Source organism: Hemitrygon akajei, chromosome 5, assembly GCF_048418815.1.
Source record: "Hemitrygon akajei chromosome 5, sHemAka1.3, whole genome shotgun sequence".
Classification (NCBI taxonomy): Eukaryota; Metazoa; Chordata; class Chondrichthyes; order Myliobatiformes; family Dasyatidae; genus Hemitrygon; species Hemitrygon akajei.
The window spans coordinates 172,064,012-172,091,021 of NC_133128.1; the positions used below are offsets into that span (position 1 = coordinate 172,064,012).

General features: G+C 40.3%; 1 protein-coding gene across 7 annotated transcripts in view; it reads right to left on the reverse strand.

Annotated features, from left to right (window-relative positions):
* The window catches only part of rapgef4a (Rap guanine nucleotide exchange factor 4a), a 271,696-nt gene that overhangs the window by 114,702 nt on the left and 129,984 nt on the right, over positions 1 to 27,010 (reverse strand). For all 7 annotated transcript variants that reach the window (XM_073047209.1, XM_073047211.1, XM_073047210.1 and 4 more), the window contains one exon: positions 8,610 to 8,682. In XM_073047209.1, coding sequence (XP_072903310.1) covers positions 8,610 to 8,682 — 73 coding nt within the window. The remainder of the gene's footprint in view (positions 1 to 8,609; positions 8,683 to 27,010) is intronic.

Genomic DNA, 27,010 nt, shown 5'->3' on the forward strand with positions numbered 1-27,010 from the left:
TGTAGAAAACCAATAAATGGATTATAGCAGATAATTTCAGTTTGGAAAAGGTCTGTACTGGTCCCAAGGAAGGACGGACCTGGCAGGAATTCAGTCTGTTACTGGCAGGGGATGTGAGTTATGATGACTAGATGTCCTATTGCACAAGCAATCTACAACAATTGCTAGTTTACTTTCCCACCAAACCATCCAACCCAAAACAAAGCAAAATAACAGGCACTTGGAAACTGGAGATAAACAGCAAGAAAGTTGACATGTTTTCTGATCAAGTGCATCTGCAGACCTCATGGGAGGCCAGAGAAGAAGTCATGGAGGATAGTTGCTTTGTCCTTAGCCACTGGGGAAGTTCTAGAAGACTGGAGGGTGGTTAATGCTGCTCCATTGTTCAAGAAAGATAGCAAGGACAGGCCAGTGAGCCTGACTTCAGTTGTAGGAAAGTTACTGGAGCGAACTGTGAGGGATAAAACATAGCGTCACTCAGATTGTCAAGCTGTAGTTCAGGATTAGTCAGTGTGTTTTTGAGCACAGCATGTCAGATCTGCTGAATCTCATGGAGGTTTTGAAGAAGTAACCGAAGGTAGAACAATGGATGTTGTCTATCTGGGCTTTAGTAAGGATTTTCACAAGCTATCACATGGCAGGCTTTTCTGGAAGACTGAGTCAGATGGGATCCAGGGCAGACCAGCAAGGTGGAGTCAGAATTGACTTGGTGATAGTAAACCAAGGGTGATGATGAATTCTCTATTCTCTGACTGGAGGTAGGATCTCCTAGGGTCAGTATTGGGACCTCTGCTATTCATTATTTATGCAAATAATTTGGATGTAAATGTACATGCACAATTAATGAGTTTGCTGAGGGTACTAAGCTGGTACATCTTGTTGATTAGTACAATGAATTACAGAGATCTTGATCAGCTAGGGAGATGGGCTGAAGAAATGCAAACGGATTTCAATTTGGATAACTGTGAGGTTATTAACTTTGGACAGTCAGCCAGGATAAGATCTACAATAGTAGGTGGCAGGGCTTTGAATGCTGAGGGAAAGAGAGACCTAGGATTACAGGCGCAAAGTTAGATAAATGCACTCATGTAAGTGGACAGGGTGGTGAAGAAGGCATTCAGCATGCTGGCCTTCATCAGTCAGGGCTTTCATTTTAGTAGTAGGGATGTTATGATGCAGTTATACAAGTCATGGTAAGTCTGCACTTGCAGTATTGCATACAATTTTGTTCAACTGTTATCGTCACGCTGGAGAGGGTGCTAGAGAGATTTACAAGGACATTGCCTGGACAAGAGGGCCTAAGTTATAAGGAGAGGTTGGCCTCACTGGATCTTTATTCCTTGAAGTGCAGGAGGATAACAGATGACCACACAGAAGTTTATACAGTTATCTTTAGACTCCCCAGAGCTGGGGAATCTAAAACCTGATGGCACAGATACAAGATAAGAGGAAAGAGATTTAAGAGAGACAGAAGTTAGTGAGTACCTGGAATGAGCTGCAGGGGGAGTGGTTAAGATGAGGAAAAATGCAATATTTAAGAGGCATTTGCATGGGTACATCAAAGGGAGGGGGATGGAGGGTTATAAGCCTAATACGGACTACTGGGACTAGCAGGAAGGATGCTGTGGTCAGCATGGATCAGTTGGGCCAAAGGGCCTGTGTCCATGCTATACTGCTCTATGGCCTAACAGTCATGGCAATGAACATTGTATTAGAAAGCAAATGTCTGCCCCCATTTCTTGCCTTTCATTAATAAAAACACAAAATGCTGGCAGAACTCAGCAGGCCAGACAGCATCTATGGGAGGAGGTAGTGACGACGTTTTGGGCCGAACCCCTTCATCAGGATTCCTGATGAAGGGTTTCAGCCCAAAACGTCGTCACTACCTCCTCCCATAGGTGCTGTCTGGCCTGCTGAGTTCTGCCAGCATTTTGTGTTTTTATTTATTGCCAGCATCTGTAGATTCATTCGTCTTGCCTTTCATTCCTATTTTTATCTTGGTTTGACTTTTACTGTCATTTCCAGACCACAATCTAGTTACCACGTAATTACTGACCTTGCCCACTAAATGGCAATATATTGTATTTTTACATTACATTGCTCAATGCCTTCATGAAAAGATTCAGCTGGTCTTAGTCAGGGGCTATTTGCTAACAAATAGAGACACTTGGAATGTTTGTAGGGGCAGAAGAAAACAAAATGAGACCAGCCATTATAGGAGCCAGCAAACTAGAGGGAACTGATAGAGAAAAGTGTTCTAATTCTGAACAAAGGAAGGGAGTTCTATAGGAACCCTGTTATTGTCGTAGTTGCTTTTAAACACTCATGCCAAGTGTGTAATCACAATTGGCTTCCTATCGCCAACATGGTCTTATTGGTTGCTTCAGGATTGATCAGCCTGCAATTGCTGACAGCCAGCTAGCGGGTGGAAGGTGAGGGAACTGTGGGATCTCCCCCTCCCCCCAGTTTATGTGCTGTATCAACCCTTTTACTGAGTCCATCAGCAAGCACACAGGCATAACAGGAGTGACAATTCCAGGCAATGGTCAAAGCCCCTCTCTACAATGATGTCTGTCCAAGCCATTCTTTGCTTGGATTCACTGTAGATCCACAGGCTGAGGCGGCTCTGGACTGGTTTATGCTGGCCTCAGCAACCAGCGTAAATCACAGAAAAAAAACAAGGAAATAGCCATTGGCAACTGGTCTGACTGTTGCCATAAGCAATCACTGAAGGTGCGTCAATATGAGTCAAGGGAAGCTCAGAAGTGCACCAGGAGCCAGGCGGAACGCACAGCCAAGGTGCAGCACTCGCTCTCCACAGTGGGAAGAGCTCAGTTATTAGGCAGGAATTGCTATTTGTGTTGTCACACACGGAGCAGGTGTGACCTGCACACTGCACTTGTGCTGCAGTTGTCACTTAATGAGAATGAAAATGAACTCTCTGCTCAGACTTAATGGATCAATCTCCTGGGAGGAGGGGGCTGCCCGATGTGGCCCTAATGCTGATGACTATGTGTGGTTACTACCAGCTCTGCATCAATCTGGAGTACATAAATACTAAGTGTCACTACATGCTGTAGTCCCATCCCCCCTCCAGTGCTGAAAAGGACAGGTCTGGCCATCTGGATAGAATGGCCACCCACCCATTCAAGCAGCACACAGATAAACAGCTCCTACCACAAGTCGAACACTCTGGCACTGGTGTTTGCAGATGCCTCTGAGCATTTCCTGCAGGCAAAGGAAATGCATCCTCTCAGATTCCTTCGAAAGCCAACAATTCATTTGTCAGAACGTCTCATCACCAAAAATAGAACTTTCCAACAGGCACTGAGATGCTGCTTTGCTTTGCTGGGAATGAGGTATTTTCTGAACAGATGGAACCTCAACACCTCACACTTACAGCAGCTACATTTAGAGGGCCACCATCCACCCCCTTCTGGAGCAGGCGTTTGCTGAAGATATGTGGAAAGAGATGAAGTTGTGTTTGACAAATCCACTCCAGGAACAAACCTTAACTGTGCCTGGAAGAATCAACTTGGTGAAAGGTGTCCTTTGATCTGCCTGGATCTTGCTGACCTTCCAGTGTGACATACTGTCCTTAATTAAAATTTGTCACTGAGACACTTGAAAATCTTGACGTCTGTGTCGAGGACACACAGAAGCTCAGTGTAATTATTACATAAGTCTACAAGAACAGACCAGTTTGAGATCTTTGCACCACTGCACACTGAGGGACTGAAATTGTACAAGCACCTTTCAAAGATATCACTCACGGAGTGTGCAGGAAAGGGCAAATGTTGCCTCACTGATGTTATTTAATGCAAATCTTGTAAGCAAATCAAATGATACATTTCAAAGGGCAAACATATGAATATATTTCCACACAATTACTTTCAAAGGCACTTTTAAAAAAAATGTAGATTATATTTGTAATCAAATATCATGGGTAAAATATACTTTTGGCAAAAGAGTGGCCAGAGACAGCACAGACCGTGCACTGATCAATGAAAGGATTATAAAAATAATATGGATGCATGCTTTGCAAGTAGAAGATACAAGAACCTCAGGACTCACATCACCAGGTCCAAGAACAGTACTACCCCTCAATCATCCAGCTCTTGAATTAAAGGGGTAACAACTCTCATTCTATTTAGGGTGTTCCCACAACCGATGTCTCACTTAAAGGACTCTTTATCTTATTACATGCTTGTTATTTATTGTAATTTATTTATATTTGCATTTGCACAGTTTGTTGTTCATTAATCCTGTTTTCAGTTACTGGTCTATAGATTTGCTAAGCATGCCCATTGTAAAAAAGAATGTCAGGGCTGTATGTGGTGACATGTACGTACTCTGATAATAAACTTGACTTTGACTTTGACATCAGAAACTAGAGTCCTCTTTCTTTTATAGTTTCAGATACATGGAGGTCCTATAATGTTTAAAATAAAATTACCAACTATGTAAAACAGCTATGATGCTTCCGTTTTATATTTTAATTTTATCTTTTTATTTAACTGGGTTGTGTAGAACACAAGCTGATGGTGATGTGGAATTTAGTTTCCATCATCTTTGAAAACAAGAATGAAGAAGGCAAGCATAAAAATGTTGAAAGAAAATATTTAATCTCATGTTATACAAGATCGAAATGACAGTGAGCTTCAAGAATGTGAACTTCAAGAAGAATGTTCAGTGAATTTATGTATCTATGATATCATCTACATTAAAGAAAAAATTGCAGTTCAGTTGGAAATAATGATTGCGTGAAAATGTATTCTGTGTAAAGCAGAACCTCAAACCACAAGAGGGCACTAAAATCAACATTTGAAGGAACCTTCCCAAATTAAAATATCAATAGATCATTGGTCAGGGATTATATTAGTTCTCCATTTTTAGAACAAAAAAATTTTAGTTTTAATTTCTCTCCAGTTTCATCTGCTTTACATACATGTTCTTTAAGGGTGTTAAAGCCGGGGATGGTAATGGGATAAACTCCCACTACATAGTCAATGTTCCTATTAAGTGCAGCTCAAATAGCCTCTGACAATCAAGTCCAGCTCCTGGCCTTTACATGTGGCTTAGCTACTAAGCTCAGTGGAACAGTTTCTCTTGATTGGAGAAGGGGCAAAGGCAGGTTATTGGCACCTTAAAACCAGTCACTTCGGATAGATGGGCTCGTCAGCTGTGGTTGATAGCTCATCTCGTAGAAGGAAAACTCTGATCTCAAACCTCCGCTGCCTTGTGGCTATACCCACTGTTATGTACCCGTGACATGACAGTGGTGTACTTGTCACGTGACAGGTGTTGAAGCTATACTGGACTTGAGGTAATGGTCTTGTGATGGTGGAGTGACGTCATTTTCCCGCCAGTAGAGGTCATGTGACAGGTTTTTTTTTTACAGGGTATAAGAGGAGGACCCCTCCCTGTGAGGAGGGGCAGTTCGTGGCTGGATTTGCCATGTTGACTTCATGCCACTGCGTGATTTAATGTTATGACGCAGTTTAGTTGAAAGATGAAGTTTTATCTAATGCCTAAAGTTTAAAAGGTCATTGCCAGCAGTTTCTTTACAATACTGCTAGTTGAGAATCAGTGGAGAGTGAAGATCGGAGTTCGGGAGTTAAAGATCGAGGAGAATCGATTTCGACGGTGAAACAGGTTCGACCTTGTTTGATCCTTATTCGGAAGGAATTCGTTGACTGTTCTCGTGTTAATCCCTGCGAAAGAGCAGAAAGGATTGGGAATAGTTCTGTAAAGGAAAGGTCAGTGCCTTTAAGCCGTTTCGTTTCGTAAGTTCTTCATGGGAAAAAGTTCGATTTGGGAACCGAAGCAACACGACGTGAAAGAGAATTCAAATCGTCTTAAAAAGTTTCTCCCTTAAATGGACTGTGAGCATTTTGAACTTTTGGCAATACTACTTTGAAGAACAATTTTTGCAACATCGCTTTAAGAACTGTTTAAGCTTCATTGCTTTAAGAACTGTTTAAGCGGCCGCACAGCAGCTGATTTCCGGTTACGTTAGTGATTTGTTTACTTTTGGGGGGTTTGTTTTCAGTGTTTAATAAACATGTTATTTGTTATAAAATCCCCTGCCTAACTCATATATTTATTGTTGCTTGAATCCGTAACACCACTCATGGGGAAGGCTTCAGGAGTAAACCCAGAGGGAAAAATCCGAAGCTGGAGTCCCTAAGGCAGTCCTACATTGAGTTCAACGCACACCAACAATTCCTGCGATGCTTCTGGTGCCAAACTGTATCAGTCTCTGCCATTCCTTTGGGTTCATCAGATGTGTGGTACATGGGCAACAGCTAGCTCTCCATATCGTACTGCCCTGACTTGCGTATCTAGACAGCTAGGACGCAACATCCACGGTCAACTCTGACCGACAGAGGACTCACATACATGGAGTGTCATATGTTCAGCCATCGACAACATAAATATCTCTTCATATTATTAGTTCCAAACTAGACAAAGCATGAAGTTGCTCAGCCTCGTTTCTCCCCTTTCGACAGTTGCACTTCGATAAGTTCAGTTTTTCCATCTGTAATGGATTTGTGCCATTCCCAGGGAAGCCAGCATGCTTGCAATATGGTAAACCTGACAGGAGAGCTTATGGATGGACAAAGGTTAGTCAATAAGGGAGGATGCCTACCATCTGACTTGAAAACACGTGATAATGGAATATAGAGCAAAACACAAACCACTGGAAAAACGCCTCAGGTCAAGTAGTGTACTGTATGTGATGGCAAAGGGATGGTCAAACGCCTCAGGTCAAGTAGTGTACTGTATGTGATGGCAAAGGGATGGTCAAACGCCTCAGGTCAAGTAGTGTACTGTATGTGATGGCAAAGGGATGGTCAAACGCCTCAGGTCAAGTAGTGTACTGTATGTGATGGCAAAGGGATGGTCAAACGCCTCAGGTCAAGTAGTGTACTGTATGTGATGGCAAAGGGGTGGCCAAATGCCTCAGGTCAAGTAGTGTACTGTATGTGATGGCAAAGGGGTGGCCAAATGCCTCAGGTCAAGTAGTGTACTGTATGTGATGGCAAAGGGGTGGCCAATACTTTGTGATTACTTTATTAGGCACACCTACTTACTAATGCAAATATCTAACCAGCCAACCGAATGACAGCAACTCAATGCATAAAAGCCTGCAAACATGATCAAGAGGTTCAGTTGTTGTTCAGACCACTCCTCAGAATGGGAAAGAAATGTGATCCAAGTGACTTTGACCCTGGAATGACTGTTGGTGCCAGGTGGATGGTTTGATTATCCCAGAAACTGCTGATCTCCTGGGATTTTCACGCACACAAGTCTCTAGACTTTATACAGAATGGTGCAAGAAACAAAAAACATCCAGTGAGCGGCAGTTCTGTGGGTGAAAACACCTTGTTAATGAGAGAGGTCAGAGGAGAATGGCCAGACTGGTTCAAGCTAAAAGGAAGATGACAGTAACACAAATAACCATGCGTTACAAAAATGGTGTGCAGAAGATTACCTCTAAATGCATAGCATCTCAAACTGGGCTACAGCAGCAGCAGAAGACCACGAACAGGAGGTACAGGAAGCAGCTAACAAAGTAGCCACTAAGTGTACAGAGCTGATAGGATTGTTGAGACAGAGGCCAATGGAAGCAGATCAAGTAGGAAAGAATTAGGCTGGTGAAGAGTAGAAATGGGGGCTGTTAGGTGATAGGTGGACCCAGATAAGGAGGGGCTGATAGGCAGCCAAAATCAGATGGGGCGAGGGGATAGGAAAGTTGAACCAAAGAGAGGTAACTGAGAAAGTTAAGTATGTGGATGATTGACAGATGGAACCAGGTGGGGGAGGGTGATGATTCTAGGCAACAAGGAGGGGCAAGGTAAGGGATAGAAAAGAATAACAAAGAGAAGTATAGCTCGGGTTAATTGTTTAGAGTGGGAAAGGGATCTTGGGAAAGTGAGTGATCTGAAAATTCAATGTAAGCTTCATACCATGCATCATGATTGGCTAGGGTACGTTCTTGCTCTAACAGCTAAGATCAACTACTATTAAAGCAGTTCTGTCTTTTCCAGATTGCAAGTTATTTGACTACTATGAATCCAAAACTTGAGCAATAGTGTGAATAAATTTTCTTAGTACATTTCCTAGAGAAACCTCACTATTCCTGGATACAAACACATTTCTTCCATGTTCATCACCCTATACGATGGCAAGAAATCGAAGAGGTAGGGCAGTTGCATGCAGTTAATATTAGAGCCTCATTGAAGAATAGCTACCTAACTTCTCTGAAATCACAGAGTTCCAATTCAATGCAGATTTTAGTATTTCGTTAGCTGTAGTACTTGGGAATTAATTCCACATCTTGTTTGACTGAGAGATCCCAGAGTTAGAAACAGCTTGGAGAATGAATAGGTGCATGTCACCATTTCAAAAATCAGCCTGTCAGTTGCAGTCTACCTGCTTCTAACTGGAATTTACTTTATTCATGACCTACTTGTAAATAATGTCAGAAGATTGTTGTTTTAAAAAGACATTCTTTTAGTTTCAGACCATTACAAAATTAGTGTTATCTTAATATTTTTTCTCTGCTTAAAATCTTCCAGCTATTGAAAATGGCCTATACTCACTGTCATTACCAGGTGTTGTTTCCATTATTCCATAGGGAGGGACCAAGAGTCCTGCCATATAGTGTCGATATTTCTGAAATAAAATATAACGCATTAGTCCAAAATACCTTTACTTTGTTAAGTCTCAATATACAGAAAATTTTGATGTAAACCAGTCTATATTTTTAAGTGAAATTAAAATGATTTTAAGCATAGTCTAACACGGTCCAATTAAGTTAAGGTTACGTCCAGTATAATGGGATGATCAATACTCAAGGGTCTTGGAGACTTCTGCACAGTCATTGGTGTCCTTAAAACCGAGAATGACAAACTACCAAATACGACAATTACATTTATGAATATAGTTGATCAGTATCAGAAGCCAGATTTGGGCTGTGTCCAGCAACTTATTTCTGGTTTACTGTTGCTGCTACAGATCTGTCACTTTGCTTTATGTAAACATGCAGCTGATTCTCACAGCTGCTGCAGCTCTATCACCACATCATTTCAGAACAGTCAAAGTACTGACTACATGATTAGTAAACTGACAAAATTTAATCTCTGTGCATGATCTTTGAAATGTGGCCAGAAATATAGCCCATAACCAAAAACTTTTACAGATTTCCTTTAAATAAACATTAAATGAAGGAAAAAGATAATATACAGATATTTTGTTTTGTTGCTACAGTCAACCCGACTTCAGCATTTTATGCTTTCTATTCTTATAGCCCCAGACAGAATTATTTTCTTGACTCTCCGTTCATTCGCTTCTCCTGATTTCCCTTAATCAATACGGTACCTTTTCTTTCATGTATTTGTGTGCAAGGTTGATTATCTGGGCAATGTGATCTGCAGTCACTTTCCAATTTTTCTTCCTGGGCAGTAGAGTAGCACAGTTAGTAGAGCTGGTGTCACAGAAGTCCAGTGACTTGGGTTAAGTTCTGAACATTGGTCCTGTTTAGAATTAGTATGTTCTTCTTGTGACTGCATGGGATACCTCCAAGTCCTCCAGTTTCCTCCCACTTCTCAAGAATGTTTGGGTATTAGGTGAATTAAATATTGCTATAGCAGCAGAACCAAACAATTGCTGCTGCCTGTGATTCTTCGGGTTTGCTATACTTGTGTGATGCACCCTCAGCTCCAATGATTGCTCCAAAAACCGAATCCTTTATGAGCAATTAGCAAACATACAACCTTGAAGTGAAGAAACTTAAGCATACCCAAGTGTAAGCTAAGAATACTTGAGCATCACTGAGCAGTCAGCAAAAGATACGACATCTGCCGGTCCCCAGCTACTAGAAACTGCAATGGAATAAGCAAGAATGCGTAACTTATTCCCTTTGCTTTTACCACACCCCCACTCATATGACTAGTTACCATAATAAACGCACAAAACAGAAAACAATAAATGCATGGCTCCTACATATTGCAAATTGCTTCAATGTGCAAGTGAGGAGTAGAACAAAAGGGAATAGATGGGTATGCGAGGTGAATTATTTGGGGGACATCAGCATAGATTTAAAGGGTTGAAATAATTTTTTTCTCTACCATGAGGAAATTTGTGAATTCTTTCTCTAGACCCTCTGCCAACCTCTAATCACTCACATTTTCTACTTTCTATTCATTTCAACTCCTCAGCCACTATTTTAATAAGATTGTTGTAGTATTTAAATTCCTTCTCTGTTCCACCAACGCCTTACCCACTGACTGCATGACTCTTACCCACTCTCTAATGGATCTCTTTCCCCAGATGTGACCCACCCCCTTTCAAAAATCACTCTCAAAAAACCTCCTTCCTTCAGCTTCTCCAATTAATGTCCCATTTCTTTTTTTTGTTCTTTGACTTCAAAATGCCAGTAAGTCCTATGTCACTTAAACATTCACAGGACCCACTTGCAGCCTCTTTCAACACACTGGTATGAAGACTTGATTCCTCAATGTCTGTGTTTTTTTTTGTTTATCTAATTACCTTCTTTATAGAAAAATGAAACAACCATGCCTTACTCTTCTGCTCAAAAGTATACACATTACTTAAACCACAACTAGGTTGTGGCTGTAGTGCCCCTACTGCTGTCATTCAAAGAGGCCCCATCAAAAATACCCACTACAAGTTGTCTTCTGTTTCTTAGTTCATCGAAAAGAAGTAACCTAATATTTTAAAAGCCATAGGATAACAGATGCTGGGATAGAAATTACAGTCATTTTATAAGGTACCTTCATTGTGCTGTGCTAAAACGATGACTTACCCAAGCTCGACGATAACACCATTGATCCTAGGTAATTTCAAAGATAGAGAACTGTAGAATATATTTGTACAACAGAGTGCTTTGTAGTGACAGCATTAATGCCCTATTCATCAGGATTTCATTAGTGTCTCCAAATCTACTGTTTCTAAAAACAGTGTGAGGCAGCGGATTAACAAAGATTACAAATTACTCTGCAGGTTTAAACATTACAAATCTGATGGATTTAAATTAACAATTGCAGTGTATTCTACTTTAAAATTATTACAGACCTGGACTGAACTCTCAGTGATTTGGCATTTTAAACAGAGATACTATTTAGGAATGAATGTGTGACATGGAGTATTATGGAAATCAGATCAGCCTCTACTGAAAAGTCACAATTACTTAGCACGTGAAAAACTACTGCAGAATTTTAGCATGCGTGTCATTTGGCACAGCCGTGACATTAATTAGACACAGTACACAGTCAATGTCCTGCAATATGGAACCTGTGTTTTAAGTGTGCCTAGTCTGAAACTTGGGTTGCTGCCCTCTTACTGCACAGAATGAAATCCCGAATGACCAGGTCTGTCTGTCAGCAAAGGAAATACAACAAGTCGGGGCATATTCATTTGTTGCACCATCAGGAAATACTTAAGAGCACCTGCTTAGCCTACAAGCTCAAAAGCTGATCAAAGAATTGCAACCAAGACAGATATGAACGTAAATTATAATGAAAGGAGAATTAAAAACACTTAAAAAGGAAGCACATTAACCACATGGATAAAGAAAATCACAGAGCACAGGCAGTAAAGTATGGTGGTTGGTAAAATTAATTCTGTTACCAACAAGTCAGAGAAAAAGGAAACTTTAACTTTGTATGTCATCTAAAATTTGACAAATGTCTATAAATGCACAGTGGAGAGTGTCCTGACTGGATGCATCATAGCCTGGTAAGGGAACATCAATGCTGAAGAATGGAAAAGCCTACAAACAGTGATGGATACAGCCCATTCCATCATTAGAAACGCTTTCCCTGCCATTGAGCTCATCTGCTTGGGAGCTACACGTTTTCCCAGTTATTTCCATTGAGCACATTTCCAAGGGTGATGTCAACAGGCTCAATAAACTGATTAGAAAGACTGGCTCTGTTATAGGTGTCAAACTGACACACTGGAGGCTGTGGTAGAACAGAGGACTCTCTGGAAAATCCTGGCAATTCTGGGCAATATTTCTCACCCTCTGCATGCCACCTTGGCTGAACAGAGAAGCACTTCCAGTTATAGACTAAAACAACTGTGCTGCTCCACAGAACACTATACTGTACTAGATCATTCTTACCCTCAGCCATTAGTCTCTATAATGAGTCAACCTATAGCTGGGGAAGTGATGAACCCCTCCTGTTAGACTGTTATTAATCTCTTTACCAGAGCGCTGCTTAAATTCTGTTTACCACACCCTGCTATTGCTGACACCCTGTGCAAAACTACCATTACTTTTTATCTGGTGTGAATATGCATTCATTACTATATAATACTACAGTAATTCTTGCATTACCATCTTATCAGTGTGAACTTGGAAATCTTATAAATCTTGTAATCATTGATTTGATAATCTTATACATCTTATTTTTAAGGTAAAATATCTTTTTATTCTTTCTTACTTTTCTTCTAATACATGTTATTTTTGTGACTCATAATGCTACTGTGACACTAATTTCCTCTGGGATCAATAAAGTATCTACGTATTTTATTTCTTTGTCTTACTGTGAATGCCTGCAAGAAAATGAATCTCAGGGTAGTATATGGTGACATTAGACCAGGGTTCTGTGACTGATTGCTAGAGATTCTGATAAAAAAAAACATTGCAGTTTGAATTTCACACAACGTGTGAAGCTAACGCTCGCAGTAGTGGGCAGTGACCGAGCAGCTCTGTTATCAATCTCGTTAGAGTTCACTCTGCCCAGTATGGCAGTGCATAGTGGGACGGAGTTTATTTGGTTGAGCCCATTCTCAGTTTTTAAATGCAAGATTGGGGAGTCTATTGATAATTGGTGAGCATCGTATTACACGGAGAGGAGGACGGCAGGCTAATAATTTGTGAGCATTACATTGCACGGAGGAGAGGGCTGTAAGCTGATAATTAGTGAGCGCTGCACGGCATGGAGGTCAGGACGATAGGCTGATAATTGGTGAACGCTGTACTGCACGGAGGGGAGGACGGTAGGCTGATAATTGATGAGTGCTGCATTATACGGAGGGGAGGACGGTGGGCTGATCATTGGTGAACGCTGTATGGCACAGAGGGGAGGACGGTAGGCTGATAATTAGTGACTGCTGTATTGCACTGGGGGGAGGACGGAAGGCTGATAATTGGTGAGCGCCGTATTGCACAGAGGTCAGGACGATAGGCTGATAATTGGTGAGTGCTGTATTGCACAGAGGGGAGGATGGTAGGCTGATAATTAGTGACTGCTGTATTGCACTGGAGGTGGGGGCGAAGAGGACAGTAGGGTGATGAGCAGCATGAAGTGTGTTCTTCTGAGCATTAAATGAACTCACCCAACTTGGGCTGTGACATCAGCTTCCCCCAACTTCCCCTTACACACCGCCAACTGACTTATGGGAGCAAACAAACTCTACCGGTGTAACAGAAAATTGGAGGGAAATTTTCATTCTAAAGATGGTCCAATGTGGTGATTTTTGAAGAGGAGGTGCGTCAGAGAAATTTACTATCGCCGATTAGATTTAAACAAAGACACAGACTCTAGTACTCCATTTAATTACTTTATTACGTGACCATGGAGAGCCCACTACGAGACTCCGCTGAAGCGAGCACAAGCACGGTCTTTTACACCTTAAAATACACGAAGTTCAGCAGTTTTCAGGGGTCAAGAGTTCCTGCTTAGCCCTTATCGACAAGGTTCAGGATGCTTCCATATCATACACAAAATTAGACACACACAGTCATTAATTAGAAGAAACTAAGCTGTCAGTCCTGTAGCCTTGAAGACCAAAGGAACCTGCCCATTAATCATAAGAAACCAAGTCACTAGTTATATAGCCTCATGGGCTAAGGGTTCCTCCTTAAACATAACATCCGTGCTTATCACTTTTTTATCACTATCAGGACTTACTACATTTGTCTGTTATCAGTTCTTCATTTCTAACAGGGCTTATTGCTAATTAGTGTGAGTGGACAGACAGACAGACCCCATTTGCTTCTTATCCTGCTATTCTCATGATTTTATTAACCCTTAATTCTGAGGCTTAATTTTCTTCCACAGGGTGTGGGAAGGAAGAGGATTCTAGGCCTAGGCCTGTGGACAATTCTGATAAGGTTAATGATGAAGAATTACAATCCTCTGAGTCATTTCACTGCACTAGTGCAACAACAGACTCAAAAAAGTCCATCTTCACAATGAAAGCTACTTATCAATGGGTTTTTCCATGGACTGGTGATCCAAATTGTCCTATTCCATTGTGCCTAGTCTGTGGCAGACAACTTACAAATACAGCAACAGCACCAGCAAAATTGAAATGACACTTAACTACAAATCTCAGCCATGGCATGTAAAAATGCTGATTATTTTAAATGGCCATTGGAATCTCAAAACAAACAGGGTAAAGCTTTTGCTAATAAAGCCACAGTCAATAAAAGGATTCAGGAAGCAAGTTATACAGTATCAGCACTTATTACCCAGAAATAGGAAAAGTCACATAGTTGGTGAGAACCTAGTAATGCCCGCATGTAAAATTATAGTGGGTAAAATGCTAGGACAAGATGCAGTACAAGAAATTGAAAAGGCTTCGCTCTCAAACAGTATGGTAAGTCGATGTATTGATGACATATCTCATGATGCTGAAGAGGTTTTGTGGTGATAAACTGAAAAACAACAGCTTTTTATCCATGTTGATGAGTCAAAAGATTTCACAAATAAGCATCATGTTGTAACATTTGTAAGATTTGTAAGTGATGGTGAAATTCAAGTATTTGTTTTCTGTTGCAAAGAGTTGCCCAAAACAAGCAAAGGCCAAGATATATTGAATGTTTTGTTTTCATAACAAAAGGACTGTCATGGAGGAACTGTGTTGGCATCTGTACTGGCAGTGTCCATCAATGGTTGGCTCCATGAGAGGTTTCGTTTCTTTTGTAAATAAAAAGAAGATCCTGATATTGTCATAATACACCGCTTTCTTCACAGAGAGGTACGGATGTCAAAACCTCTAGGAGATGAAATGAAAAAGTTCTGGGTGTTGTTTAAAAAATGGTTAACTTTGTCAAACAAAGACCAGTCATTCAAGAATGTTTTAAAAACTGTGTGAAAAACCTGGACAATGCACACTAATCTGCTACATGCAGAAATCCAGTGGCTTATCAGAGAAAGAGTTCTCAACAAGTTGTTTGAGCTGAATTGCAGGAGTACTTCAAGAAAATAGTAGGCCAGATTTTGCTGAGTGCTTTGGAGATGCAGAATAGCTGCAGAACTAGCCTACTTCACAGATATTTTTCATCATATGAACCAGTTGAACAAGTCTCTGCAAGGCCCTGGAGAAAGTGTTTTGACTTCAAGTGACAAGATTCTTGGATTTAAAAGGAAACAGAATCTTTGGAAAATCATGTTGCAAAAGGAAATCTTGAAATGTTTCCACTGCTGCTTGGGCTTGAGAGTGAGGAAGGATATCAGAAAGTCGCAAGTCTTATTGAAAACCATCAGGAAGAACTGCAGAAACAAATTGAACAGTATTTTCCCTCTCATTCAACACAAGTGTATGACTGGGTGAGGGACCCTTTCTCCGAACCTTCTGCTCAGCTTGAGAACTTGACTGAGAGAAGAGGAAGAGCTTCGTGAGCTGCAGTCTGATTGTGCACTCAAAATGAGATTTACTGACCTGCCCCTGGACACGTTCTGGATTTCCGTGAAAGAAGAGTACCCAGCCATTCATTGGAAAGCAATGAACATTTTGCTACAGTTTTCAACTTCTTACATACATGAGCAAGCTTTTTCCTTGTTTAACAAGCATCAAGAGCAAGGATAAAAATGGTACATTTCAGTAGAAGGTGAAATCCATGTCTGCTTCTCTCAAGTTTGACCCCAAATTGAGTATTTAAGTAGCAAAAAGCAAGCACAGGTTTCACATGCTTAGACCTATATTCGAGCCCGATCATGTCGCTTAGTAAGAAAACATTTTTTCAAAGTCTTGTATAAAATTGTGTCTTAGTCTATATTTTTATTCATATTGCTTTGGCTTATGGCTTTTAGTAACATTACTATTCAACATTGTCAATAAATTTTCATATTATAAATAGCAATAATTAAAATCAATTTACAACCTTTAATTAGACAATGTGGTCCCTGCTGTGGCAATGGGGTCCCTAACATACCTTGAGCTGTAGATATAATAATTTTTACGCAGGGGTTCCCTGAGACCTGAAAATTATTTCAAGGGTTCATCCAAGGCAAAAAGGTTGAGAAAGGCTGCATTAGACCATAAGACAAAGGAGTAGAATTAGGCCATTCAGCCCATTGAGTCTGAACTGCAATTCCATCATGGCTGATTTATTATCTCTCTCAACCCCATTTCTCTTACCTTCTCCCCGTAACATTTGATGCCCTGATTAATCAAGAACCTATCAATCTCTGCCTTAAATATACCCAATGACCTGGCCTACACATAGACAGCACATACTTTGATAATAGATTTACATTGAACTTTGAAACTGATCAAATAACAACAGTAAGAACTTCTTTGGATACAAAAGTCAATAGAGAGTAGATAAGGCAAAGGTGGCACTTATGGAAATGGAGACTATAGAATGAATAATGTAAATTCCACACAATTTAAACTAGTACTTTTAAAATCAATTTTCACTACAGAGGAGAACGCAAATATCTCAAATAACAATATAGGATGGTTTCAAACGGGAAGTAAAAGCTTGTAACAATCTCTCCCATAAAGGATAAACCATTAGAAAATTCATGGATTAAGGGTAAGACCTGATAATCTGCATCCAAAGATTTTAAATAAAGCGGTGCCAGATATAGGTAAAGAAATAGTAAGTCACTTAATGTAATAAAACCAAGTCAATCTGGCTTTATAAGAAGGAAAATCACATTTGATAAATTTGCTTGAGTCCTTTGAGGAGGGGGGTTAACTGTAGATGTTGCATTTGAATTTCCAGAAGATATTTGATAAGATGCCATGTAAAACAATAAAATAGGAGCTCTTGCCATGGGGGAATGGGTATACACGGTTGAATACTGATCATCACAGAGAAGACAGTTGGAATAAATGCACTGTACACAAAATGCTGGAGGACTGAACAGGTAAAGCAGCATCTCTGGAAAGGACTAAACAAAGCTTGAATGCCATCATCTCCTACAAAGTAAAACCAATGTGACAACAAGGTTTCGCTCCCTGATGAGCTCAATGTCTTTTATGCTCAATTTGACCCACAAACCATGAAGACATGGACTCCCACAGCTCCCAACAACCCTGTGATTTCAGTCTGAGGCGGAAATGAGAGTATCCTTTGGGAGGTTGAACCCATGGAGAGCAGCTGGCCCAGACTGCGTCCCTGGTCAAGTACTGAAGATCTGTGTAAATCAAATGGCTGGAGTGTTTACTGCTATCTTTAGCCTCTCGCTTCAGCAATATAAGGTCCCCAACCTGCTTCAAGCAGGATTTGATCATACCAGTGCCCAAGAAGATCATGGCAACCTGCTTCAATGACTATCACCCAGTACTTACAGTACATCCACCGGTTGAGAGGTTGGTGATGAAACATATCGACTCCTGCCTGAGGACTGATTTGGATCCCTGCAATTTGCTTAACGTCACAACAGGTCCACAGCAGATGCCATTTCATTAGCTCTTCACTCTGCCCTGGAACATCTGGACAGTGAAGATGCATACATCAGGATGCTCAAATTGACCACAACTCTGCATTCAATACTACCCTTCCTTTGAAATGAATCAATAAGCCACAAGACCCAGACCTCAATAACTCCTTATACAACTGGATCCTCTATTTCCTCACTTGCAGACCCCAGTTAGTTTGGATTGGTGACAACATCTCCTTCACAATCACCATCAGCACAGGTGCACTACAGGGTTGTGTGCATAGCCCCTGCTCTACTCGAATTATACTTAAGGACTGTAAGGCCAAGCACAGCTCCAGTACCATATCTAAGTTTGCTGATGACACCACTGTTGTTGGCCAAATCAAAGGTGGTGATGAATCAACATATAGGAGGGAGACTGAAAATCTGGCTGAGTGGTGCCACAACATCAATCTCTCACTAAATGTCAGCAAAACCAATGAGCTGATTATTGACTACAGGAAGATGAAATCAGAGGTCAATAAGCCAGACGTCATCAGGGGATCAGAGGTGGAGGGGTCAGTAACATTAAACTCCTTTGTGTTCTGGGTCCAGCACATAGTACCATAACAAGCAAGGCATGATGGTGCCTCCACTTTCTTAGAAGTTTGTAAAGATTCAGCACGTCATCTAAAACTTGACAAACTACTATAGGTACACGGTGGAAAGTATACTGATTGGATGCATCATGTTTGGTATGGCAACATCAATGCCCCAAAATGGAAAAGACTACAAAACATATTGGGATACAGCCCAGTCCATCGCAGGTAAGCCCTCCACACCATTGAGCACATTTACAAGGAGTGCTGTCACAGGAAACCAGCATCCATCATCAAGGACCCCACCTTCCTGACCATGCTCTCTTCTTGCAGTTGCCATCAGATACACGAGCCCCAGGATCCACACCACCAGTTTCAGGAACGGTTATTACACCTCAAACATCTGGAATGCTCCTGAACCAGATAGCTTACCTCAACACTAAACTAATTCCACCACCTATGGACTCGTTTCCACGAATGCTAAAACTCATGTTCTCAATATTATTTATCTATTGTTTATTATTTTGTTTTTTTTTTGTATTTGCACTATTGTTCTCTTTTGCATATAGGTTGTTATTCTGTTTTGTTTGTATTTTTTCAGTGATTCAATTGTGTTTATTTGTATTTATTGCAAATACCTGCAAGACAATGAATCTCAGGGTAGCATATAGTGACATTTGTGTACTTTGATAAATAAACTTACTTTTGAACTTTGAGTTTGACTTGCAAAGTTTCTCTAGCATTTTGTGTGGGTTGCACTGGATTTCCAGCATCGGCAGAATTTGGAATAAATCCATGTTTTTCCACATGGAAAGACAATTACTGGGGTGTCGCAAGGAGAAGTCATTGGCTCTTGGTTATTTACTACCTGTATGATCTTGGAGGAGAGGAGAGGACAGAACACAAAATACAGGTATGACTATAACAGGATGTTGAATGAATGGGCAAACACCTGGCAGGTGGGGCACTGTGAGATCATGCACTTTAGCAGGAGAAATTAGAAGACAGACTATTATCTAAAAGCAAATTAATGGACTACAGAGATTTAGGCACTTATATGCATGAAACACAGGAACATGGCAAAAGACTCACTGGTCATCATTGCTCGGAGGTTGAATTTAGAAACAGACATTTTTCCCATCTCACATGGTGTTGATGAGGCCATACTAGAATACATGTGGTTTTGGTCCTTTTATTTAAGAAAGGATATGTTAGCATTGGAGGCAATCTAGAAGAAATTCACTTGGCTTGAGAGGGTTAGCTAATTATGAACAGTTAAAACCATTAGAGTGGCGTACTTCGGAGTTTACCAGAATAGGAGTTGATCCTAGTGAGAAGTATCATGATCCTAAGGGAGCCCAGAGATGTAGATAGTGTGATTTTCACCAATGGGCAGTCTCAATTGAGGGAACATACAAGATAAATGAACACTCACTTAAAATAGAAGTGCACAGAAATTTCTTCCCAGAGGATGGTAAAACTTTGGTATTTTCTAGCCACGTAGGATTTAGAGGTTAGAACACTGAAAAAAGATACATTTTTGAAAAGTCAACTATATGAAACTGACACAAATAAGACCCAGGGCAGGTCATAAACACAAGAAATTTTGCAGATGCTGGAAGGTATGATCTCTAGAAAGCCATCTCACAGGCAAAAAGTGCAAATTCTGGACTAAACATGAATCAATAAAATCAAGTGAAATCAGGTGACCTAGGTGACAACAGGGCTTCACTTCCAGATGAGTTCAATGCCTTCTGTGCTCGCTTTGACTGTCAAAACATGGAGGAACCATCTTGAACCCCCACAGCCTCTGATGACTTTGTGATTTCAGTCTCTGAGTTCAACGTGAGAGCATCCTTCAGGAGGGTGAACCCACGGAAAGCATCCAGCCCCGATGGGGTACCTGCTCAAATACTAAAGACCTGTGCTTGATCAGCTGGCTGGAGTGTTCACTCAGATCTTTAACCTCTCACTTCGGCAGTCTGAGGTACCCACCTGCTTCAGGCAGGCTTTGATTATACTGCTGCATCAGGAGAACGTGGTAACCTGCCTCAATGACTATCATCCAGTAGCAACTACATCCACAGTGATGAAGTGTTCTGCAAGGTTGATGATGAAACATATCAACTCTTGCCTGAGAAGCAATTTGGATCCACACTAATTTGCCTACTAGCACAACAGGTTTGCAGCAAATTGGCTCTTCACTCAACTCTGGAACATCTGGACAGCAAAGCTGCATACATCAGGATGCTCTTTATCTACTACAGCTCGGCATTCGATACTATTGTTCCCCCAAAAACTAATCAATAAGCTTCAAGACCTTGGCCCCAAAACCTACTTGTGCAATTGGATCCTCCATTTCTTCAATTCCAGACCCCAGTCAATTCAGATTGGCAACGTCTCCTCCACAATCTCAATCAGCACAGGTGCACCATAAGGCTGTGTGCTTCAAATACACGTTGAGGTTTGCTGATGACACCATTGCCATAAGCCAAATTAAAGGAGGTGACGAATCAGTATACCAGAAGGAGATTGAAAATCTGACATCTTATTCAATGTCAGCAAGACCACAGAACTGATTATTGACTTCAGGAGGAGAAAACCAGGGTCTATGAGCCAGTCATCTTCAGGGGATTAGAGGTGGAGAGGGTCAGCAACTTTAAACTCCTTGGTGTTACCATTGAGGACTAGCCCTGGTCCAGCATGAGTGCAATTACAAAGAAAACACAGCAGAGCCTCGACTTCCTTACAAGTGTGCAACGATTTGGCATGACATCTAAAACTTTAACAAACTTCTATAGATATACAGTGAAGAGTGTATCGACTGCCTGGTACGAAAACACTAATGGCCTTGAACAGAAAAACATACAGAAAGTAATGGCCCAGTCTGTCATGAGCAAAGCCCTCCCCACCATTGAGCATATCTACACGGAGCATTGTCACAAGAAAGCAGCATCCATCACCGGGGACCCCCACCACCCAGGGCATGCTCTCTGCTTGCTGCTGCCATCAGGAAGGTGGTACAGGAACCTTAGGACTCACACCACCAAGTTCAGGAAAAGCCGTCACCCCTCATCAGGCGCTTGAACCCGAGGGGATAACTTCACTTGTCCCATTATTGAACTGTTCCAAATACATTTCCAAATATTCAATATTTTGCAACAAAAATCTAAGGAGCAGCTTTTATCACTGGCTTTCATCACAATACAATAAGTACAACCTGCAATACTTAGCAACTGAATGGCACACCTTCACTTTTATGTATAAAATTGGTAAAGATTAGTTGGAAGAATTACTCACTTTCCCAAACCTCTCAGATAATATTATTGCTTCATATCTTGCTGTATTCTGTATCAGATATTTAAAAGCCATATTGCTTTCTTCCAGGCAATGACACTTGAGTGAACCAATATAGAAGAAAGCCACTTTGATAATTCTCTGCCCCAATTGAATCTCAAAAAATACACTTCAATTACAAAGCAAGCAATTGTGTTTTCTCATTGGGCAAGGTAGCATAATTGTTTGTGTATTAAAATCACAAATGACCCACAAATGATCTTATGCAGCAATAATTCACAAAATACATTAAAACTATCTCCTAGTGTTTTTTTCATGTAACCAGTAAAAAGAGAACTGAACATTAAAAGCCTCATATCTGGCATCAGCTTGGGCTTTTGACAAGATAAAATGGTTTCATTCCGTTACAGAAGCAATCCAGCTGTTGATGGAGCTTTGAAAGGGTGTTGACAGGGACCTGAGCTGTTTTCTGTATCACTTGGGAGCAGGTGATTAGATTACAGTGATGATTTATGATTGCATAGTATTGTTGAGTCCCTTTAGGGAATCATCTGTCAGACACTTAATATCAAAATATGTTACAAGATATTTGAACCTGTTCATTCAAAACTGTTTAATCTGATGTGTGAATTGCTAGAATTCATTAGACTCATTGGAATGAAAGCTGGGAACTAAAATAAACTCACAATTTACAGATTCCCATTTCTACAAGGAAGCTGTTGGCAGTGTGCCATAATTAAAAAGTTGGCCCTACCATCCCAGGTTTGTATTGCCTTTCATTCATCAGAATATATGTATTTAAATCACAATAAGTCTCAACATTAACATCTTTGCATCTCAGGCAGGGTAATAATGAAGGAAGCATGTAATATGCATTAAATACAGCTTTGTGAAATTCAAAAATGAAAAGCAACAGATATTAAAGTTTTAGAATCAATATTAAATACTGTGAAATAGTTTTAAAGCTGTTTTACTTCGACATACAGCTTAGTAACGGCACTTTTGGCCTCAGTGAGCCTGTGCCGTCCAATTATTCCATGTGACCAATTAATCTACTGACCCCTACTTCTTTGAAATGTAGGAGGAAACCAGAGCACCCAGAGGAAACCCTCATGTACAAACTCCTTGCAGACAGCAGCAGGAATTGAACCCTGGTCCCTGGCACTGTAATGGTGTTACACTAACACTGTGCTACAGTTCCACCCCTCTTGGGAGTCTAAAACACAAAATTTCCAGCTGTATTTCAATGATATATTCAAGAGTAGCCAAGTAGTCTTGCTTACATTGCCTATTCACACTGCACTCGAAAGACAGGAAATAAAGAGTTCCGCACATACGCAGTCCAAAAATATGCCAGTGAACCCGTTTACTCAGATACTGATATTGCCATACTATACATTTGTGTTGACATATTAAAAGAAAATACCAAGTTGTGTTGAATCTCCAGTTTTGCAAATGCCTATGGTTATTTAAATTGCAAGAAGGCAATGACTATGGGAAAGCAAAGGAAGGTTAACTTCTGGGTCAAAAAAAATCAAAACAGCTAATGGCGTATTGGTTTTAATTACAAAGATACTTAATTATAAAAAAGTTTTAGCACAATTAAACACAATCTTTACTCAGACCCCTTCTCAGATACATTTTCCATCTTGGCTCTGTTTTTTCCCCCCTACTTTGTTCTCTGATAGACTATCGCAGGATTTGCTAAGGCAACACAACAGTTTTATTGCTCCAGCTGTTTTAATTAGATTAACCCTTATCACTTAAACAAGGAAGTGAAATCTGTGTGCATGCAATTCATCTTTGTAAGTTAACCCTTAAAGGGAGTTGATAGGATCGACACAAAAATCATTTGATGGTGCAGGCAAATTCCAGGTAGAAACTAAAACTACTGTTTTGCCTTTTAGGAGTCAAATCTGGAAGCATAATTTCACGGGAGCAGAGCAGAAACTCTACCCACTATTCTTCCCCCCATCCCCCTCAAAAAAATAGAATTGTATACACTTATTTTTGGGACAGAAAAGAGGAGAAAAGGGGGAGGTGAGTAAAAGGAAAAGAAAATAATGGCTAAATGGTCAAACCCATTAATATAGTCAAATGATATTTCAGTATCAGGAAGCATTCTAAATTGGAGAACATATTGTGTTGTTATGTCTGTACATAATAAAAGACTTCAGTTCCCAGTGTGCAATGAGGGCAGTTCACCTGGAACTGGAAGTGATGTTGGTGAACGGGTCACACACATGCTCTTGGCGGGTTGAAGGTCCTGAGTAAAATGTGGTCGAGCTGAAGCCATTCTGTAAATCTGTAAATAAAATAATTCTAGTGTTTTTACCCATGCCAAGTTTGTCTTTGCTAAAGAACAAAAACAACAAAGATAGTACACCATCAACTACAATGTAAACCGGAACACAAATGTCCAAAGTTTTAAGGTCCCATACAGAACAATCCAGTTTAACAGTTATTCTAGCTCACTATGAAAACTTAAGGAGCTAGTGATTCTTTTGATCCAGATAAATCTGCACACTAATTACTACAATTAGATCTAAACAAGTAGTAAGATCTGCCATTAATAGTTTTCACTGGGTAAATTTCAGCTCACCAAACTCAAGGCCACTTAAGCTGCACCTCTGCCAACTACATCTCATTAGACAAACAGAAACCTAATCAGTGGGTGGAGATTGTACACTTGATTAAACTGCAAACACTCTATCATAGTTACTGCACATGGCTCTCATCATGAGCAATCATTATTATTCATGTTTAAGCTTGTCAAACAAAATTTAGGAATGAATCAATGAACTGCACAATCTGGTTGAATCAATAATTGATTTGGGCAAAGTAATTCACTCAAGTAGAAGGTTAAAGAAATGTAGTACAGCCTACTCCTTAGTCCTAAGAATTACATTACTAAAATCTTTGTTGCTCTGTTTTATGCCAGAGAACTCTTGGCAAACGACAGTCTCTCCAGGAAGCATATCCTTTATGTTACATTTTTCTTGCTGCCTTGCTGTAAAACAGTTCATGCACAGCCAAGTTATCTATATGCATGAATGGAAAAAGAAGAGTTTTCACAGAATGTATGCTCCAAAAGTATTTCTTCTCAACTTCGCTAAGTTACTGCATAGGGTAAATAAGGATACATCATTAAATCTAGGGATAACCATAATGTTACCAAAGGAATTAAAAAATGATTCAGTAAACTATGCAACTGAATTAAAATTGAAAGGTACAATTAACTTAGAAAATATTATCCTTGAGGCAGAAACTGAAAATTTAATCTCAATGAATGGAGATGTACCATTCACACTACAAAGTGTGAAATATCGTTTCAATGATACTTTGACACAATCTGATCGCAAACTTTAACAATTTAAGGTTTATGAGGTGAAGGAAAAAATATATTATTCCAATTCTCATAGTATGCCCAATTCTAAGTCGTGTCAACATAATTCCTCCCCTTCTTGTTTTATCCTCTTCTCCCATAAACCCAACAGTTTTGTGTAATCTGTAAAGGTGTCTCCACCTATGTCCATTATCCCACAAGTCTTGCCATAACCCCCAATACTTCACCCAACCAACCCCTTAGATTCTGATTTGCTAAGTGGAAGGTCTATATCCATTGTTGAACTTTTAACAGCTTTTTCAGCTAAACAATCAACCAGCTCATATGCTTTGAGTCGTTTCTTTATTTTCTTGTTTATATTCGAATATTATCCAAAGAGGGAAGGGAAAAATCACTCATAAGAATCCACTTTACAAATTTCTGCAACCAGGCTACAATTAAGGAGAGCAGGTGCTTGTAATTAGTGGTAATAGCTTCAGATGGTTTGCACCATGAAACAGTGGGAAAGCATTGATACGATATTCTGGCTTACGTTCCCCGTGGATGTCAGGAGAGCACAGGATTGAGGTCAGATGCAGTATTTCCTTTGATTGAACAGCATGCTGGCACTGACTGTCAAGGCTTAAACATGAATAATGATCATCATTGCAAGCCATGGAGCAATAACAGAGCCACAAAACCTTGCCAAGCCAAAAGAGAAAGGAAAAGCAGAAACCGAACAATTAAAACTCAGGTTTCACAAGTTAGGATTAAACGGAAATCCAATTAACAAATTGCCATGGTGCAAAGCATCAAAAATATTTAATATGAAAGGCAAGTGACTTGTAGAAAAGAACTCTGGTTGTGCAGTTATTGCTCATTATAGAAAGGGCACTGGAGGAAGAAAAGAACGTTAAAATCAAGAACAAACTGGTGAGGGATGTCTGAAAAACTGCGCACTCTCCAGATCTTTATTATTCTGTAAACAAAAGGGACTTGAGGTGAAAGTTTCTTAACTTTTTCCCCATCTACTAACCACAAAATTAATACTTACCAGCTGCAGGGAAAACACAAGGTCTTGAATATCAGTTTCTCTCAGCATAATGGCGTCCAAATATAAATCATTTGCCTCCAAAATGGCAGCCACAATATTTTCTGATTGGAATAACACTGCATCACATACTGAACTCTTAAAACTCCCATTGTGCGTAGTATTCCTGCTGATAATGTTTGAGTAATGTGTGTAATGGGTCTAATGAGGTCACTTCCCTTGTTATACTATAGTTCTGTATCTCCCTCTTGAGATTTAATGCAATTAAATACAAAAGCTTCTGCCATCCCTGTTTTCACAGCAGGGACTGTTCTTTACATGCACTCTATTCTTTGTAAGGTTGCTATACTCAGTATCTGAAGGCACTCATCTGGACCTCAAGTCCTCAGCTAATCATTTCTGCTACATTGGGACCTCATAACACATCTACATGAGAACCTCAGATGACTCCTCCCTTACACATAATTAAGAATATAACATTGAGAACATTTATCACAGGCATTAAATGTGTGCAAGAGGACTGAAGAGGGACTCCGGATAAAATCCCAAACCTCATACCAGTTTTCAGGCAAATGTGCACTTGGATTTTTCTGAAGAGCTGAGGACATGCAAGCTCAATCTCACCCCGAACAGCCCTCAGTAAGCATTCAAACTTCACCACTACGACTTTAAACTGAAACACAGACATCACCTGCTTTTAATATAGAAGAGGAAGTTACTGTATGAGCAAGATCTAAAACAAGTACCTCAAATCAATATTTACTAGAGAGAAAGATGTGGAAACTGGAAAATTAAGGAAGGGATACACTGGCTTAGTCTGTATTAGAAAAAGGGGAAGTGCTAGAGATAGGCTGGGTAAGTTCCCAGTGTCTGACGTAATCTATCCTACGATGCAAAGAGAAGCAAGTGGGGGATGTCTGTGGCTCTGACAGAGATCTTTATAGAGAAGTCTCCAAGACTGGAGGATATCTAGCATTATTCCTAAAGGAACAAAAGAAACAAGCCTAGAAACTGCAGGACAATAGCCTTATATCAGTGGTAAGGAAGTTGGAGAAGATCGCAAGGGACACTTGGAAAGGTAGGGATGATTAGGAGAAGTCAG